Raw genomic sequence first — 19,866 nt, forward strand, 5'->3', positions numbered from 1 at the left:
TGCAGATTCATGCACCTGTGGGGTCCCTCAGTCTGGCCTGCGGGGATCAGGCTGAAACTGGCAGTCTGACATCCCCCGAGGGATCCCGGGTTGCGAGAGGGTGCAAGCCAGGTGAAGGGACCCACCGGTGCACGAATCCATGCACCAGGCCTCTAGTAAAGATACAATAAAAAAGGAAATCTCATATATCTACATTCCTCTTCCCCAATCACACTCCTCTTCCTTCCTAAGAAATAGTGACTATCAAGTTTAGTGTTACCAGTTCCATACTTTAACTATATTTGCATATAGTTAATGTTTAACTATGTATAAATATCCCTAAATAATATAGAGTAGTATTTTGTATTTTAAGTAAAATTTATACAAGTGGACTATTCAATTGTATTCTTTTGTAATGGCTACCCCGTTCCCAACATTATAAAATGTATCCATGTTGACACACATAGCTCTAGTTTTCTCATTTTCATTACTGTGCAGTTTTCCATAGTGTAAATATGTGTGTGTATGATTTATGTAAACACACCATAATTTATTCATTCATTTGTTAATGGAAGGAGTTGAGATATTCAGGGAAAGATACATAACAGGATGATGGCAACAGAGAGGGTGGGGGAAAAGGAGCAAAAGAAACAAATTAGAAATAGGAGGTAGAAAATTACATTTACTGCAATGCAAGTTTTCTGGAAGGTGATTTTATAACATGGATTAAAATGTCAAATGTGATTCCCTGTAACCTAGCAATCTTACTGCCAAGAATTTACCATCTGGATGTACTTGCAAAAGTTCATGTTCATATATGTATAAAAACATCCGTTGTTGCCCTAACTGGTTTGGCTCAGTGGATAGAGCGTCAGACTGAAGGGACCCAGGTTCGATTCCGGTCAAGGGCATGTACCTTGGTTGTGGGCACATCCCCAGTAGGGGGTGTGCAGGAGGCAGCTGATCGGTGTTTCTCTCTTATCGATGTTACTATAACTCTCTATCCCTCTCCCTTCCTCTCTGTAAAAAGTCAATAAAATATATTTTAAAAAAATGCGTTGTCATTTGAAACAGAAATAAAAATTAAAATGTCAATGGAAGAAGATAAAATAAATAAATTATGGTAGGTTCACATGATAGAAAAATAAATGAAGAGGTATACGGGCTGAGATAGAAAATATGCAACATGTATTACTAACTGGAAAAGGCAAGGTGAGATATGGGAGTTTTTTCATATTTCGTACATTTATGTACTGTTTTATTTTTTCTAACTTAATATACATATTAATATTATGATTACTTAACCAGCATAATCTGGCAGTGGGATTATGAACCAAAGTAATAAATTCTTTTTTAAAATATAAAGACAACCAACCACATGGAGGATGACAAATTTCCCTGACACAATATCCCCATCTTGTGGCCCTTTAAAATATTGCCTCTAGTTTCAAAAGGTTCTTCAGATGACTGTTTTGGAATTCCCTGAACTTTGGTCCCACAACTCTCAATCTCCTAGGTGGATGGATCAGGGGTTTTAAATTCAATCCCATGGATTTAAATACTATTTGTACACTGATGATTCTGAAATTATCACCAACTTAGACTTGTCTCCTCAATTAAAGGCTCCTATAATCAACTGGCTATGCAACATTTCGCCTTGGATTTCTAATAGGCAGAACCTCAGATGTTTCAGATGAACTCTTAATAAAAAAAAACCAGTCTTTAATTTCCTCTACAGAATCTGTGTCTTTTTTCTTTTTTAATATATTTTTATTGATTTCAGAGTGGAAAGGAGAGGGAGAGAGAGAAACATCCATGATGAGAGACAATCATTGATTGGCTGCCAAACAGGGAATAGAGCCCGCAACCTGGGCATGTGCCCTGATTGCAAATTGAACCACTGAACCACACCGGCTGGGCACTGTATCTTTTTTTTTTTTTAAAGCAGTTGTTTGCTACTCCCAAAATAATCTTTATAATCACTCCTGGTGCCTGAGGAAAGAAGTCTATAAGTAAGTGGAGTACTACACCTGTGTCGTATTCTTCTTCATCCCCAATGCTGAACACAGGTTTCACACCACGGTAAGGCTTGCCCACTCTGTCACTGCTGCTCACATGACTATATTCAAAGAATTTTAGGGGGGGGGGGAATCATCACATAAGTTATTAAAGACTTTAACCAAGTATCATTTGACTACTCAAACAAATGTAAATGTTCTTTGCCCACGTACAACCCAGTTTTAGGATAGCTATGTTAAGGAAATTGAAACAAGATAAGGAAATGTTAGCAAAAGTTAGCAAAAAAGGACTTGGTGGCTGAATGTTTTCAAATCTGTAAATATTAAATTTGAAGCAATTTTAATATTCATTATAAACCAAGGCTTAGCCCAGCCAGAGTGGCTCAGTTGGCTGAGCATTGTCCTATGCACCGAAAGGTTGCCGGCTCAATTCCCAGTCAGAACACATACCTGGGTTGTGGCACTTACGTAAGGAAACTAATTGATGTTCTCTCTCACATCGATATTTCTCCTCTCCCCCTCCCTCTCTCTAAGCATGTTCTCGGGTGAAGATAAGAAAACAATGCTTAGATCTGTGTGGCCTTCGAGAAGTTACTAAACCTCTCTGTGATTCTGTTTTCTCATCTGTAAAATAACATCTACCCTTCATGGTTATAAGAATTAAACCATTTAATATTGTGTGTGTGTAATTACACACTGATTTCAGAGAGGGAGAGAGATAGAAACATCAATGATGAGAATCATTGATCAGCTGCCTTCTGTACACCCCACACTGGGGATTGAGCCCGCAACCCAGAAATGTGCCCTGACCAGGAATCAAACCATATCCTCCTGGTTCATAGGTTGACACTCAACCACTGAGCCATGCTGGCTGGGCAAGCCAGTTAATATTTTTTAAAGTTCTCAGGACAATGCATGGTATATAGCAAGTGCAACATACATGTTTGTTAGACAATATAGATTATGGAACCAAACATTCAAATTCTAGGAGTGCTTAAAGTTTTCATAGGGGTGTGCAAGTGTCTTAAGGTTTTTCCTCCCATTTTTTACTATTGTTACTTTAATTTTAATAGAAACTAAGATTCTACTTCTAAGACATAAACATAAGTAAGCCATGAAATGAATCTGTCTTTCTTATTCAAGTGAAAGAAGCCTAACAACATGTAAACTCAAAATTGGTTAGTTCTGCAGGAAGTATTAACCTCTTTTTTAACATAAAAACTTAACCTCATTACTTTGCAGATAATTTTAACAAAATACTTTGGGGAATAAACATTTTATTATTTGTAGGATATAGTATGAAGAGAGTCCAAAGTGGGGAAAAAATCAAGTTACACTATCTTTACTTAGCCTTAGAATTCAATTTTCCCCAAGATGGATATCAAACATGTATTTTAAATACTTTTCTAATACATTTCATCAATAAAAATCTTATCACAACCTAATTTTGTTGAAAGGCTTAAATTTTTACTTCTTCAAAACAACATTCCTCAACAGAAAATCAATTTGAGTTGAGTGTATAACCAGACATTCTTTGGGAATTATAAGTTAGGTTAATCACTACATAGCTTACATTTTGGTTAAATTAAAATCATAAAATAATTTGAGCTTATGTTAAAATAAATCTAATGTAAAATTATCCTATAAATTATCAAACTATTCTCGTTAGATAAAAATTCAAAAACCTCAGATTCAGCTTTCTTACAAAAGGCAAAGATAAAGATAATATAGCTTTATCTAAGAATACTTTAGTGCCATCCTATCTAATAAAAGCTCAGCAACCAAACAGTGGAATGAGCAGAATGACCGGTAGACCAGTCGCTATGATGCGCACTGACCACCAGGGGGCAGACGCTCAATGCAGGAGGTGCCCCCTGGTGGTCAGTGCGCTCCCACAGTGGGAGCACCGCTTGGGCTGACTGGGATGAGCAGCTGCTCTTGCAGCAGGAGCAGCCACTCAGGGGGTGGGTCCACAGTCGCTCCGCTCACCAGAATGAGCAGGCCAATCCCCACAGGCCACACCCCACACCAGTGCACGAATCCTGTGCACTGGGCCTCTAGTCTAGATTATAAAATTATATGAGATTTAAATTATTGCTTCTCTCCTGATATTAAAGCATAAACTGCTTGCTACAACATAGAAAGTAATAAAGGTAATGTTTATAGTGAATGCTTGAATCAGAAACCAAGTATCTGAAGAGACAAATAGAAAAAAAAAATACAATGGAGTTTTTATAAGAAGATTGCTAAAGATTACTGAGATGGTTCTTAAAAGACTGGCTAAAAATTAATAAAATTCAATGGATGGACTTCTTTTGTAAAGCAGCATATCTATTCTTTCTTAGTAAAAATAATAACAGAAGCATCTACAAAATAGTTTGACAAGGTTTTTACTTAATTTGCTAAGCTCAGAAGAAGCTAACATTTCATTCCAACATTTAGAAGAATTTTACTTTCAAAATAGGTATATCTGCCTTTGGACCAGAGAAGATAATTTAATTTTTTTTTTAAATTAAGAATCTGGGAGAAAACTTGGGAGTTAAATAAAATCAGATGAATTCAATGGTTGTATAATAAGAGAAAATAGAATGGTAATTCACAAACATTGTAATTTTAAAAGATGCAATTTCCTTTAAAATAGTCTTAGATAAAATTATAATAGAAGCCCTTGTAATGGGTTCTCTATACGAACAGTCATAGCAAATAAAAACCCTTATCAGTAAGTTGAGAGTAAACTATTGTTTTTAAAAATTATATTTCTAGTCACTGGGAATATTGAAATGACCTGAGAAAAAGTCAAGTCCATTATTCTAAAGCTTAACTTACATTCAAAGTATGACAAGATTTTCTTTTAAAATGTTCATAGGTATTGCTATAATTGATATTCTAATTTAAATTGCAGAAAAATTCTATGAGTATAAAAACTGTTAAGCCATATACAATTATTAAGTAAGTAAAATTCTTTTGTTCATTCTAATTGAAGATCCTTTCAAATTTATGGGATCTAATGACAAACAGCCCATCTCAATGAGGCAGAGAAGAGATGGGTAATACATTGATATGTCCATCATGACAATTTCTTTCAATGAAAACCAAAGGCAGGACTCCAGAACTGTGGTTCTTTGGAACCAATTTATATGTTAACTCATGAACCTAAATACATACACTTTATTAAGAAAAATCTAAAATATCATAAAACTAGAGGCCCTATGCATGAAATTTGTGCAAGAGTAGGCCTTTGCAGTCCCGGCTTCATCCAAAAGGTTGTCTGGACAGTCATTCCACTGTTCTGTCAATTTGCATATTATGCTTTTATTATTACAGATGACATAATGAACATGAATTATCCAAAATTTTGAACCATGAATTGTGCTTTTTTCCCCAGGTACTATAATTTTCTCTACCATTAGGGCAGGACACAGAAGTAAATGATCTCCAAAGCTAAATAGCCTGTCAACTCTGAAACTACTTATTTTCTTTGTTTTACCTCCCTCTGTCTCAGAATAAAAGCTGCAGGTTTATGAAGTTCTTGGATTCAAATGCACTTGCTTTTCATTTGAGGAATGGGAGATACAAGGAAGCATGCAAGAAAAAAATTTTTTAATGATCAAAGCAAAAACCAAAAAGAGATCAGCATCACATGTACTCCTAAAAGCAGAATGAGAAAAGTTTAGCATTTGAAACAGCTACATGAAATTTTAGCCAAGACAGCGTGAGGCTTATAGACAGCATGAAGCATGCTAAAGGAAAGGATGGCCCAACAAAGCTGCTCTACTCATTGGCTTACCGCTCTGTACATGTTCTGTCTGGCCAAGGAAGATTGAAAGACATTCTACAGCAAATTGAGGCAGAGGACAGAACAAAATGATTATAAAACCACAACAGTTTTAAAACAAAAATATAGCACAATCAGTTTTTCTAACCCAGAGTGTACATTATAAAGATGTTTCAATCATCCAAAGCACAAAGAAAAATTTTAAAAGCCTTTCTCAAGTGACTCCTTAACAAAGTCTTTTCATTTAAAGTTATCACTAGTTCATTTTAAAATAAAATTAATGAATTTTAAAATAAAAATATTTAATTTTCAGGCTATAAAATGTAGCAATAGTAGTACTGTAATTCAAAATGCACTAATTAAAAGTAAAAATGTTAAAGGCTTTTAAGAGCAGACATATAATTTAATGAGCAAAAGAAATATTTTGTGGTAAAACACTTTAACATTACTTACCAGTTGACCATTTTAGACAAGATACATTTTTTTGGATTAGTGAAAACAACCTATTTTCTTCTTTACTATTTACTGGATGGGAAAACATATATTTTTGTATGTATATGTACTTAAAAAAGTGACAAATAGTAAATTCCTGACATTTAGTTCTTAAAGTTAACTTTCAACTTTCCTAGGACACTGCAAGTAAAACATGAGTGAAGTTAAATACTGTAACACACTGCCAAGATCAAGCTTGCTTAGAAACAAATTCTGCACTGAATTAATAGGTTAGCTTGAACTCTAGGAACAAGAAAGATCAATGTGTGGACAAAAATATATTGTGTACTCACAATTCCAGTAAGAAACAATATAACAGATAAATTTGCTTATTATTTGTTGGCTATGTCCTTCATTTGTAAGTCATGGGAAGCTAAGGGTCTCTTATATTCTGTGAACAAAATTCTATGAAGATCTGAACTATTGAACTTCAGAAAATGTATTTCTGCTTTATTTAGCATCAGATTTTCTAGGTTTTAAATTCCAAAAGCAGAGGAAGAGGCTCCTGCAGAGATTACTCCATTTGGTAGTTGATTCTCATACATTTGCCATGTGGGAAGCAGCTACCATATGAAGAGTAAAACATAAAATGACATTTGAATATATTTTTTAAAAATGGCATGAAGGGGCAGAATCATTACTTGCACCTTATTCTCAGCAGTAGGAGAGAAAAAAAAGTAATCTGTAGACAAATTTTACAGCAATATAGAACATCTTATAATTATAATGGAAACTAAAACCATATACTTAACAAATGTACTTTATGATCCTTTTCTAGAACACATTCGAGTCAACTAATATTTACTGTAAGATACTTTTTAGTTTTAATTACTCATCATAAACTCATGCTGTATAAGCAACTCACCGATCCACAGGAGCTGATGTATTCTCAATAAAACTGATAACTTTTTCCCTGACATTAACGGATTTTGTCTTCAAAGCAATAGTCATTTTATTTACTAGTGATTTCATTCCTCTATCATTTAAGCCATTAGAAGATTCTCCCTGAAAAATAAATAAATAAATAAATAAATTACTAAAAAACTTCTCTCCAAACAATTAGCAGACACACTACTGCTAAAAGTTATCTAAATGTCATGGACTGAATTGTGTCCCTCTCCCTTCCCTAAATTCCTATGCTTAAGTCCTAACTCTCAGTACAGTTCAGAAAGTGACTGTATGTGGAGATAGTGTCTTTAAAGAGGTAATGAAGTTTAAATGAGATCATATGAGTGGGCCCTTACAGAAGAGGGGGAAACACCAGGGGTACACCACAGAGAAAAAGGCCATGTGCAGACAGACCAAGAAGGTGGCATCTGCAAGCCAGAGGGTGGCCTCAGGAAAAATCAAACCTGCCTCAGGAGAAATCAAACCTGCCAACCCTTTGATCCTGAATCTCTAGCTTCCCTAACTTTGAGGAAAAAAATTTGTTGTTTAAGTCACACAATCAATTTGATATGGCAGCCCTAGGTGAAACCATTTTAGAAATGGAAGGTAGAAACAAAAAATGAGGACATATATTGCACATATAAATGTGTGGAGTGTGAAGTTACCTTCCTTATTCAATAAGTAATCAAGTTTTTGAGCTTTTCTTAATTCAGATTATTCTATAAAAATGAGCGAAAGTATACAGGCGTACCTCAAGAGATATTGTGGGTTCGGTTCTAGATCACTACAACAAAGTGAATATGGCAATAAAACGAGTCACACTCACACAAATTTTTTTACTTCCCAGTGCATATAAAAGTTATATTTATACAATGCTGTTGTCTATTAAGTATGCAACAGCATTATGTCTAAAAAGCAATGTATTCTTTAACTAAAAAACATTTAACTGCTAAAACATGCTAACCATCATCTGAGCCTTCAGTGAGTTGTAATCTTTTTGTTGGTAGTCTTGCTTTGATGCTGATGGCTGCTCAGGGTGGTAGTTGCTGAAGGTAGGGGTGACTGGAAATTTCTTAAAATGAGATAGTAATGAAGTTTGCCACATCGATTAACTCTTCCTTTCATGAACAATTTCTCTGTAGCATGCAATGCTATTTGAAAGCATTTTACCTACAGTAGAAATTTTTAAAAAATTGGAGTAAGTCCTCTCAAACCCTGGTGCTGGTTTATCAACTATTAGTATATATAAACCATAAATTAATAAATCCTATATAATAAAAAGCTAATATGCAAGTAGACCAAACTGCAGAACAAACAAACAACTGGTTGCTATGATGTGCACTGACCACCAGGGGGCATGTGTGAAACATGGCGGGCAGCGGCCGGGCCGTGGGGGGATGGTGGAGGTGAGCAGGGGTACCAGACCAAGGTAGGATGCTGGTCACTGTCATTGGGGAGAGCCTCTGGTGGTTACTGAAATTCTTTGCTCCTGCGCTGCGGTCCTGCCTGGCACTTGCACCCGCTCGCGGCGCTGGCCCCGCTCGCACCACCGCTCACACCTGCTACTGGTGCCTGGCACTGGTCCCGATAACTCCATGACATCAGCAGGTGCAAGAGGCGGCTGCCAGCCCCGATTGCCCCTGCGGGCTTCTCTACCTCCCCCTGCTCCTGAGGGGCGATCAGGCAGCAGTTGCCACTCGCACCTGCTGACAGCGCTAGCCCTGCTTGCACCCGCTGCTGGCACCAGCCCCAATTTTTCTGTGCCGTCAGCACATGGGAACAGGGCTGCCGGCAGACAGGGGGCTGGGGGCCGCAGCAGAAGGGGCCGGGCAGGGGTATGGAAGATGGGCCAAGACCTGCCCCTGTGCCCACCGCAGCCTCGAGGCCCACAGTTTATTTCAAGGTGCACGAACTCATGCACTGGGGGGGGGGCCCTAGTATTATACATGTTTATATAGTATCCTAAATCCTTTGTTGTCATCTCAACAATCTTCAAAGCATTTTCACCCAGAGTAGATTCCATCGCAAGAAACCACTTTCTTTGCTCATCCATAAAAGCAATTCCCCCATTCATGAAATGAGACTGCAGTAATACAGTGGCATGTTCAGGCTTCACTTTTACTTCGTATTCTCTTGCGATTTGCACCACAACTTGGCTGTTGGGCATAAGAACCTAGCTTTTAGCCTGTCTTGGCTTTCAATATGCCTTCCTCACTAAGCTTAATCATTTTTTAAAAATATATTTTATTGATTTTTTACAGAGAGAAAGGAGAAGGAATAAAGAGTTAGAAACATTGATGAGAGAGAAACATCGATCAGCTGCCTCCTGCACACCCCCCTACTGGGGATGTGCCCGCAACCAAGGTACATGCCCTTGACCGGAATCGAACCCGGGACCCTTCAGTCTGCAGGCCGACGCTCTATCCACTGAGCCAAACCGGTTAGGGCCCATTTTTAGCTTTTGATTTAAAGTGAGAGGCCTATGATTCTTCCTTTCACTTGGAACATTTAGAGACCACTGTAGGTTATCCATTGGCCTAATTTCAATATTGCTGTATCAGAGAATAGAGAGGCCGGAAGAGAGAGAGAGAAAGAGAGAGAGAGAGAGAGAGAGAGAGAGAGAGAGAGAGAGAGATAGAGAGATAGAGATATGGGGGAATAACCCAATAGGTAGGACAGTAAGAACACACACATTTTTTTAAGTTTGCAGTCTTATACAGACACAGTTCATGGCAGCCCAAAACAATGACCAATAACAGCATCAAAGATCACTGATCACAGATAACCATAACAAATATAATAATGAAAGATTTTGAAATATTGTGAGAACTACCAAAATATATCAGACATAGATGAAGTGAGCAAATGCTGTTTGAAAATGCCAGTCAATTTGCTTGATGCAAGGTGGCTACAATATTTCCATTTGTAAAATAAAGTAATAATCTGCAGAGTGCAATTAAGTAAAGTGCAATAAAATGAGGGAGATGCCTGTAATGAACATATCATTTCATGTAGCTAAATTTTTAAACAACTAATTTGTTGTAAATTTTTGCTTTTTAAAACATTTTCACTTAGGCCTCTAATTTCTCAAAAATTAGGTTATCTTGGCATACCTAATAGGTGTGAGTATAATTTTTAAATTATTTCATAGAATTGTTCCCATATACCCTAGAAGGCAAGTTGGTGATAGGTGTCAAAGTTTCAAAGTGTACCAATCCTCTTCAGAATTTATGGGAAGGAAATAATCAGAAAGTGGTCTAGGATTTAGGTACTATTTTGCTGGAGGCTAAGAACAGTAGTTAGCATAATAAATGCAAGAAGTTTATCAGAAGGCTGATGGACATCTTCAGCAGGGCTGAAGACGTGCATATTATTAGCTGCTGTGAAACAGCTGAGGGCAATTCCCCTAACCCAGTGGTCGGCAAACTCATTAGTCAACAGAGCCAAATATCAACAGTACAACGACTGAAATTTCTTTTGAGAGCCAAATTTTTAAAACTTAAACTATACAGGTAGGTACATTGTTATTAACTTAATTAGGGTACTTCTAAGGCTTAGGAAGAGCCACACTCAAGGGGCCAAAGAGCCGCATGTGGCTCACGAGCTGCAGTTTGCCAACCACTGCCCTAACCTAATAATCCTTTATTGTTTAGCAAACCTTACCTTTGATATGTAGATCTGCTTTGCTAAAGGGCAAAATGTGTGAATAAAAAGCTGTAGGTCTGGACATTCGGGAGCCACTCCACTAGAGAGCTGATTTCAGTTTGGCTCCCCAAAAATGCCTTCCAAATTTATACTTCTTGTCTAGTCTCTATTCATTTATGTGGCAGCCCTTCTCCAGATTCCTGAACCCTAGCTGTGAAAAAACCAAGGCATTTATGGCGCCTCACCGAGGGACATCTGGAGAAGATCATTCACCTGAGCGAAGAGGACCACCGGTAAAGGTGGGGATCACTGAAAATTCGGTGGGGAGATTCACTGCACGTAAAGCTTGTGCTAGCTTTGGAAGTCGCGATCCAAAAGAGGGCGAGGACATCTTTTTCAAGCCAGGCCATAATGGGGAAGGATTTGATTAAAAGGCAAAATTATAAGTGAAAGGGCGAGGACTACGTCTCCATCTTGCCCTGTATCCTCCATCTTTGGGCAGCCATGTGTTTGGCAAGGCTTCTTCCCGGAAGCCCAAGCCTCTGCTAGCCAAACCCAGGACTTCTTTAAACTAACCAATGACAATCAAGGGAAGTGCGCGCCATATATATGACCACATCCTGTGTAACGAGATACCGACTTGCGCCTGGCCCACAGTCCTCTCTCCTTCCCTTACTATAAAACCTCTCTCCCCACAGTGCTGGCCCTCTCTTTTTACCACTTGCCGCTGCGTCGGTAAAGAGGGTAGGGGAGCCAAACCCGGGTTTGAATAAAAGACTCTCTGCTTTTGCATCGGACTCGGCTGGCTCCCTGGTGTGGTCTATTGGGGATCTTGAAATCTGGGCATAACAATAAAGAAATTAAAATGTCAAAAGTGCAATAAATCAGGCTCAAGGAAAAAGAGGGCCGTTGTCATATTTAATTATGTGGGTGTGTTTTTTTTATTGCTTTCAGAGAGGAAGTGAGAGGGAGAGATAGAAACATCAATGATGAGAGAGAATAATTGATCAGCTGCCTCCTGCAGGCCCCCACCTGGGGATTGAGCCCGCAACCAGGGCATGTACTCTGGCCGGGAATCGAACCTGGGACCCTTCAGTCCGAAGGCCGATGCTCTATCCATTGAGCCAAACCAGCCAGCAATTATGTGGGTTCTTATTCAAATCGCTAAACATCCAATTTGTATTAGGGATCAAAAGTCTGTAATAAGTGAAAAAGCCCCGCCAGATTCTCTGCTTCTGGTGTCGAGAGGTTCAAAGGAAGCTAGAGAGGATAGAGCTATTAACCCTCTCACCAGGGGACTCTGATGCTTTGTTTGAAAATTAGCATATGATGCCTTGGGACAGGCAGAGTTTAGCTAAAATAATTTTAAAAGAGTAGTCAATACTATTAAGAGAAATTTCCAGGAAAAGAACTGTGATTATTAAGTCTTGTCTAAATGTTTGTTGATCTGTCATTTTTGTTTAGTTTAATGTGTTTATTGTTAGTTTATTAGCATGCCTTTAATTTAATAAGGAAAGAAACAGCATGTGGCCAGGTCATTTACTGAATTTCCCCAATGCAAGCAGGATGTGGGGGTGGGGATACATGTGGTGATACTGTAAAATGGACGCCCACTCCCGAGAGTGCTATTAAAAAGTCTCATTCTCGCCATGTTTTTTATCTCCCGGTCCGTCATTTAAAATTTTGCAGAATTCAAGGGAGATGTCTGGGATTTCTGTACTCGTGGAGAGAAAAAGGCTGGTTTAAGAGAAAACGCGTGCACTGTCCGATTTTGGATAACTTTTAACTGAGCTCAATCTCTTTAAGGATGATCTAGAATAAACCTAAGACTGTTTTTCTCAAAAGAAGAAAGATGGCAAAAATGACCCAAAAGAAAAAATACAGGCTGAGTTTGGGCAATAAGATTGGTATTTCCATTAATAGAGGGCAGTTTTTGAATAATAATGGACCACATTCCAAAGTTAACCTTAAGGCCATTGAAAGTCAGTCAGTTATCTCTGTTACAGAATTTGCCAAAGAAAATGCCTTAAATAATAATAATTGGCTTTAAAATCTCAAAATTATTAAAACATGGATAAATAAATATAACTAAGATAAAGGATCTGTAGTGAAGCTTTTCAGTTATAATTATAGGTATATTGATAGTGGGGGTTTGCTCCTTGTTGAAGGAGGGGGCTGGTTCCGCAGCAGCAACCTCTAAAAAAAGAATATGGCGACTGTACATTTAAATAGCTTCAAGCTTGCCTTTTGCCAGCCAGAAACATGGTTTTCCAGAGTCCTAGGCAACTTAAAGCTTTAGAGTTTGCTGAATTAAATAATAAAACATTAAATATCTAGGTATTTTGAAATGACAAAATATTGAAATATTAATCTGAGTTTGCCTCATATGAAAAATCTAGGATAGATCTGAATCTATTAATTAAATATGTCTTATATTTTACTTGAAATATATTTTTTATTTTTTTATTGTCTAAAGTTTTACATATGTCTCCTTTTTCCCCAATTGATCATATTCTTAAAAATGTGAAGTTATTGCTAATCTGAGAAATGCTAAGTATTTAACTTGCCACCTAAAATTTGAGGCTTCTAAGAGCTTAAAGTTCAAATTAAGTTAGGAGAAATTATATAGTTGTGGTAACAAAATGCAGTTCAAATTAAATTGGGAGAAATTATATAGTTGTGGCAACAAAATGCATAAAGTATAGAAATTTATTTTTGAAAAAATAATTCTTGTATTTTTTCTGGAGAAACTAGTATTTTAAAATATACTGTAGTCATTATATGTACTATGTATGGTAAAATTTAAACCTAGGTCTGATTAAAAAAGAGGATTAATTCTATAGTCTGAACCAAATTTTTAATATAAAAATCAGTTTAAATTTAATTGATATCTTTTAGAATAATTACAAAAAGCATATAATCTTTAGGTTATATATATTTGATGGTCTTTCCAAGTTAAATTTCAAGAATTTAACCAAGAGATGACTTTGGGCATTCCAAGGGCCCTGAAATGACTCAAGGATTTATTCTCTCTTCTTAAAAGAAATATTTTTGAACTGAATTAGGCCGATCTAACATACTTGAAATCACATGGAAAGCTTTATCAAATAAAAATAACTATATTTTATTTATATACATATATTTTAAATGTTATGAAAGTTTCAACCTCCAGGGAAGGGCAAGACAAAGTACTAAATATTAAGATTCAGCAATGGAATTTTAAGATAAAAAGCCCTGGCAGCCTGCCTTTTAAGTAGGCTGGGGGATGGGACGGCATCTGCACCTCATATATCCAACGTATAAGTTTGCTTACTTTGCTTTTTCAATAAAAATGCCTACTTTAATTACTTAATAAATTAGGTTTTTAAAATATAATCAAGGTATCTTATAATTTCAGTTATATGAGAAGCCAATGTTTTTATAAGCAGTTGGCTTTAACAAAGGCCAACATAAAAAGTTGCATTTGTATGCAAATGAGCACTAGCCAAAAAGAACGCTGTTTAAAAGTAAATGTTAAGCTTAATAAAAAGAAGAAATTAAAAAATTTTAAAATCTCTTCTGCTACTATTTACAGGGTAAACTGAAGGTTATTATTCAAGCATTAAATCTGATCACTAATAAAGTCAGCATAAGTAAAAAGAGAGTCACTTGAAATGTAGGCATAGTTTGTTGCTCTGCTTAAAAGAAAGAAAAAAGTTTGGTTTTTTTTTTAAAAAAGAAACTAAATGTGGCCTACAAATTACTCTGGGAGGAAATAAAGGGAAATGCCCTTCAAATATGTGGAAAGCTATAATTAAAAGTTAATTTATTAGGCCTCAAAAAGAAAAGTAAATAATTTGCATTTTTGCCTCTCTAAACAAAGCTTATGTGGGTATACTCAAAGACTGATAGCAGAAATTCAATTAGTGTCATTTACGGTCGACACCCAAGGACAAATAAAGTTAGAAAATAAGCCTTATTTCAGACTGATTTAAATTAGCAAATTGAAATAAGTGAATATTCAGGGGAATTTAGTTATACTAGGCAGGAACCTATTCCTGGAGCATTAACTATTTTTCACTGATGATTCATCTCATAGTAAAGCTGCTTATCATGCAATGAATTCAGACCAGTCATACTTCTGTGCAAAGAATTGAATTAAAAGCTATCAAGACTGCATTGCAGGATTTCCAAAAGCCTCTTATTTAAAACAAAAAAAGGGTGGGGGGTAGTGGAGTAATCTCCTGTAAGTAAACTACATGAAGTCTTAATTACTTAAAATTTTTTCACTTTAAAAATTTTTCACTTGTAATGCTGATGGCAAGACACCCATGAAATTACCATGGTGTCAGAATAAGCCAAAGGAAAATGGTTTGGCAAAAATGAAAAGATCCCGAGAGTCTAATTTATAGAAAGGTCCCTGTATTAACCTTTGGTCAAGAATATGCTTATATATTTCCAGAAAACTCCTGCAAGCCCATGTGGATTCCTGCAACAATGGATCCGAGAGAGGAACTGACCAGACTACTCCAGCCCCAGATAGCAGTGGCCCCAAGCAATACACTGACGAGACAGAGGAAAAACAGTCCAGAGATGGGGGATGGTGAAGACACCTTGCCATGCTAGCAGTCATTAGCTGTGCATCGCTGCAGATTGCCCAGGACCAACCAAAGAAGGTCGGACCTGCATTACCATTGCTCACCGTTTGTCCACCATCCAGAACAGAAATATCATTGCTGTCATGTCACAGGGGACAGTAATTAAGAGGGAACCCATAAAAAACTGGACAGTAATTGGAAAGGGGACTCAAAGAACTGTTGGTCCAGAAAGGAGTTTACTGCAAACTAGTTCCTTTGATGCCTGGCAGCAATTTAAAAAGACATGAAAGAACTCAATCTTTTCCATTGAATTTAAAAATCTTAAAAGGGCCCTGGCTGGTTTAGCTAGGTGGATGGAGCGTCAGCCTATGGACTGAGGGGTCCCGGGTTCAGTTCTGGTCAGGGGCATGTGCCTTGGTTGCGGGCCGTCCCTGGTGGGGGGTGTGCAGGAGGCAACTGATCAATGTTTCTAACTCTCTGTCCCTCTCCCTTCCTCTCTGTAAAAAAATCAATAAAATATATTTAAAAAAAATCTTAAAAGGACCCAAGCTCTGCAAATGGCATACATTTTTGTTAAATTTATTAAATCAAAAAAATCAAAAAAGGGGGATATGCTGGCAGCTAAGGACAGTAGTTAGCATAATAAATGCGAGAAGTTCATCAGAAGGCTGATGGACATTTTCAGCAGGGCTGAAAATCTGCATATTATTACCTACTGATGAACAGCTGTAGGCATTTTCCCTAACCTGATAATCTTTCCCTGTTTACCAAACCTTACCTTTGATATGAATATCTGCTTTGCTAAAGGGCAAAATGTGTTAATAAATAAAAAGCCGTGGGTCCAGAGATTCAGGGAGCTTAGTCACTAGAGCCACTCCACTAGAGAGCTGGTTTCCGTCTGGCTCCCCCAAAATGCCTTCCAACTTTATATTTTTTGTCTAGTTATCCATTTATGTTGCAGCCCCTTCTCCAGACTCCTGAACCCTTGCTGCGGAAAGACTGCGGCACTATTTGATGGAAAATTATACAGATGTAAAAAAACCATGTTTTACAGCATGTTTCCAAGGGTTGTGGTTGGCTGCAGCCATGGGATCTCCAATTGCATGCGAGAGCAATGTGGAGAGACTCTGACAGCTCAGGTCAGTATAGTATCTACGCTGTCACTCACCTTTCCTATAATAGAAAAACAACAACAAAAACCCATGCTTAAAATAAAAACATTTCAAAATGCTAGAAAATACTCATATATTAGTGAAATTATGCATATAATCTGATCATTACTTTTAAAATAAAATACTAAAATACACATGCTTTAAAAAAGATCCGAAGAAAATATTTAAAAACATAAGTAGCAGTTATCTCTGATAGGGTCAAAGGTGATTTGTTTTTATACTTTTCATATTTATATATGGTGCTACAATAAATAGATATTACTTTCATTTTTATGAGAATTAAGTCATTATCTAAACAACACATATGCACAAAAAAACATGTTTCTTATTTCCATATCCAAATTCAAAACCAAATTACAATGACTGGGAAATTCTTCGGTACTCCTGAATATAACACATCTTTACAACAATTTCTTTACCAGCCTTAACCAGTGTTTTTCAAATCTGAAGGTAAAAACTTCAACAGAAAACCTGATGCTGTGATTGAGAATATAAATCAGAATGTTGTTTGGAAGGTAACTTGGTAATAATGCAGATTTCTGAAGATATTGGTAAGTAATCTTTTGATCAAGTTATTCCACTTCTTGGACCAAATAATCATGATATATGCAAATATATTACCACATAAATTAATGGTGGTTGTATTTATAACGAAAAAAGACTGGAAGCAATGTAAATATTTAATAATAAGGGACTGACTGAATAAATTATATGTCCATATAATGGAATACTACCTAATTAAAAATGAAAATGGTCCTGGCCAGTGTGGCTCAGCTGGCTGGTCTGTGCACCAAAGAGTTCAATTCTTGGTTGGGACACATGCCCTGATTGTGAGTTTGATCCTGAGTTGGGATGTGTGCAGGAGGCAACCAAGCTATGTTTTCATTTTCATATCAATGTTTCTCTCTCTCCCTCTCCCTTTCTGTCTCTCTAAAATCAATAATAAATAAAAAGCATGTCCTTGGGTGAACATTAAGAAAACAAGAAAAAGGCAAATGTTTATTAAATAAATGGTGATCTCATATAAAGAACTCTTAGATACCTAGAGAATCAATTTTAAAACTTAATTCTTAGAGGAACCTTACTGCTAATAATTTGACAATCATTTGCTTTGACTTACAGAGCTGAAGATAAGCTTCAATTATACATCTAATGAGTTATAATTTTATAATAACTACTATACCTTACATTCACTTGCATATTTAATCCTCACGTCATCCTTATGAGGAAAGTTCTATTATTACCATTTATATTGTACAGATGAAGAAACCAGGGCTGGAAAGATCTTACTGAAGATCATGAAGAAAATAAGTTGTGGAGATAAAATCTGAACACCTCGGTATGTCATATCTGTACGCCGAGGCTAGTAACCATGACTCTGTACTGCAGTTTTCCTTCTATTTCTGTTTTAAAGAATAATCTTAGGTAGATGAGGACTACTACTTGTTAAGAATATCTATATATCTATATATCTATATATCTATATATCTATATATCTATATCTATATCATCTATATCTATATCTATCTACACTAATAAAAGAGAAACATGGTAATTAGCGTACGACCGCTACCCTTCCCATTGGCTAATCAGCATATCCTTATGCAAATTAACTGTCAGCCAAGATGGCGGCCGGCAGCCATGCACTGAAGCGAACAGGGAGGCTTGCTTGCTCCAGTGATGGCAGACTCCAACGTTCCCCGCCTGACTTGCCGGCCTCTCAGCTGCAACTCTAAGCAACTATGTACTATGTTGCAAATAAGAAGCTAAACAAAACCCCAGAAACCGGCCCGGGCTTCAGCCAGCCGGACGGCAACATTGTATCAAATACAGAAGGTAAAGGCCAGAGCCGAAACCTCAGAGCTAAAGCTGGCCCAGAATAGAAAAAAAAAAAGAAAAAAAGGAGCGGTTGGGAGCTTCTGTCACCCGCCAGCCGGAAAACGGCCCTCAGCCCCTCAGCCAGACTGGCCAGGCACCCCAGTGGGGACCCCCACCCTGATCCAGGACACCCTTCAGGGCAAACCAGCCAGCCCCCACCCATGCACCAGGCCTCTATTCTATATAGTAAAAGGGTAATATGCCTCCCAACACCGGGATCAGCGGAGCCGCGAGGCCTCCCGGCACTGGGATCAGCATGACAGGGGGCAGCGACCAAACCCCCTGATCGCCCTGCGGCTCTGTGAGTGACAGGGGGCGGGGCCACAACCTCCCTATCCACCCTGCTCTGTTCGTGACAGGGGAAGGCGCCCCAACCCCCTGATCAGCCCTGCTCTGTGCCTGATAGGGGGGAGCTCCCCAACCCCCTGCGGCTCTGTGTTTGACAGGGTGCGGCGCCCCAACGCCCTGATCCGCCCTGCTCTGTTCGTGACAGGGGAAGGCGCCCCAACCCCCTGATCAGCCCTGCTCTGTGCCTGATAGGGGGGAGCTCCCCAATCCCCTGATTGCCCTGCGGCTCTGTGTGTGACAGGGGGGAGCTCCCCAACCCCATGATCGCCCTGCAGCTCTGTGTTTGACAGGGTGCAGCGCCCAACCCCCTGATCGGCCCTGCTCTGTGTGTGACAGGGTGCAGCGCCCCAACCCCCCCACACACCCCACGGGCCCTGCTCTGTGTGTGACAGGGTAGAGCCATAACCTCTCCATCGGCCCTGCCCTGAGTGTGACAGCGGCGGCGCCCCAACCCCCTGATCAGCCCTGCTCTGTGGGTGATAGAGGGTGGCGCCTCAACCCCCCTCCACAGGCCTTGCTCTGTGTGTGACAGGGTAGAGCCATAACCTCCCCATTGGCCCTGCCCTGAGTGTGACAGGGTGCAGCCCCCAACCCCCGATCCGCCCTGCTCTGTGTGTGACAGGGGGGCGGTGCCCCAACTCCCCTATCGCCCTACTCTGTGAGTGACAGGGGGAGCTCTTCAACCCCCTGATCGCCCTGCTCTGTGATGAACAGGGGGGAGCTCCTCCAGCCCCCTGATGGGCCTGGGCTGTGCATGACAGGGGGAGCTCCCCAACCCCTGATTGAACTTGATCTGAGTTTGAAAGAGTACTGAGTCCCAACTCTCGTGATGGGCCTCGCTCTGTGATTGACAAGGGTTGCACCCCTACACTCAGAATATCCCTGCTCTGAGTGTGAGAGGGGCAGCACTCCAATCCCCTGATCGAGCCTGCTCTATGTGTGAAAGGGCGTAGCGCACCATGTCTCCATATAGGTTCTGCTCTGTACGTTCAAAGAGGTGGTAGCTACAAACATCCACCACTCCCATGCCTTGAGAGCTGACACGGAAATGGGGCCCCAAACACATAATTAGTCCTAACCCTGAACCTGATATA

The 19,866-nt window shown here is 38.7% G+C and overlaps 1 protein-coding gene and 1 non-coding gene across 10 annotated transcripts in view; one reads left to right on the forward strand and one right to left on the reverse strand.

Annotated features, from left to right (window-relative positions):
- The window catches only part of TBC1D23 (TBC1 domain family member 23), a 48,241-nt gene that overhangs the window by 6,283 nt on the left and 22,092 nt on the right, over positions 1 to 19,866 (reverse strand). For 5 of the 9 annotated variants that reach the window (XM_023758858.1, XM_023758855.1, XM_023758854.1 and 2 more), the window contains 4 exons: positions 8,117 to 8,224; positions 7,130 to 7,269; positions 5,785 to 5,829; positions 2,010 to 2,098 (listed from right to left, as the gene is read on the reverse strand). In XM_023758858.1, the coding sequence (XP_023614626.1) occupies positions 2,010 to 2,098; positions 5,785 to 5,829; positions 7,130 to 7,269; positions 8,117 to 8,224 (382 nt within the window). The remainder of the gene's footprint in view (positions 1 to 2,009; positions 2,099 to 5,784; positions 5,830 to 7,129; positions 7,270 to 8,116; positions 8,225 to 19,866) is intronic. The other 4 variants (XM_014460792.2, XM_023758857.1, XM_023758856.1 and 1 more) reach the window with 3 other exon arrangements.
- Positions 16,426 to 16,555, forward strand: LOC111827174. The gene has a single exon (XR_002830688.1). It is a non-coding gene; the product is annotated as a small nucleolar RNA SNORA44 (small nucleolar RNA).

Source organism: Myotis lucifugus, unplaced genomic scaffold, assembly GCF_000147115.1.
Source record: "Myotis lucifugus unplaced genomic scaffold, Myoluc2.0 scaffold_140, whole genome shotgun sequence".
Classification (NCBI taxonomy): domain Eukaryota; kingdom Metazoa; phylum Chordata; class Mammalia; order Chiroptera; family Vespertilionidae; genus Myotis; species Myotis lucifugus.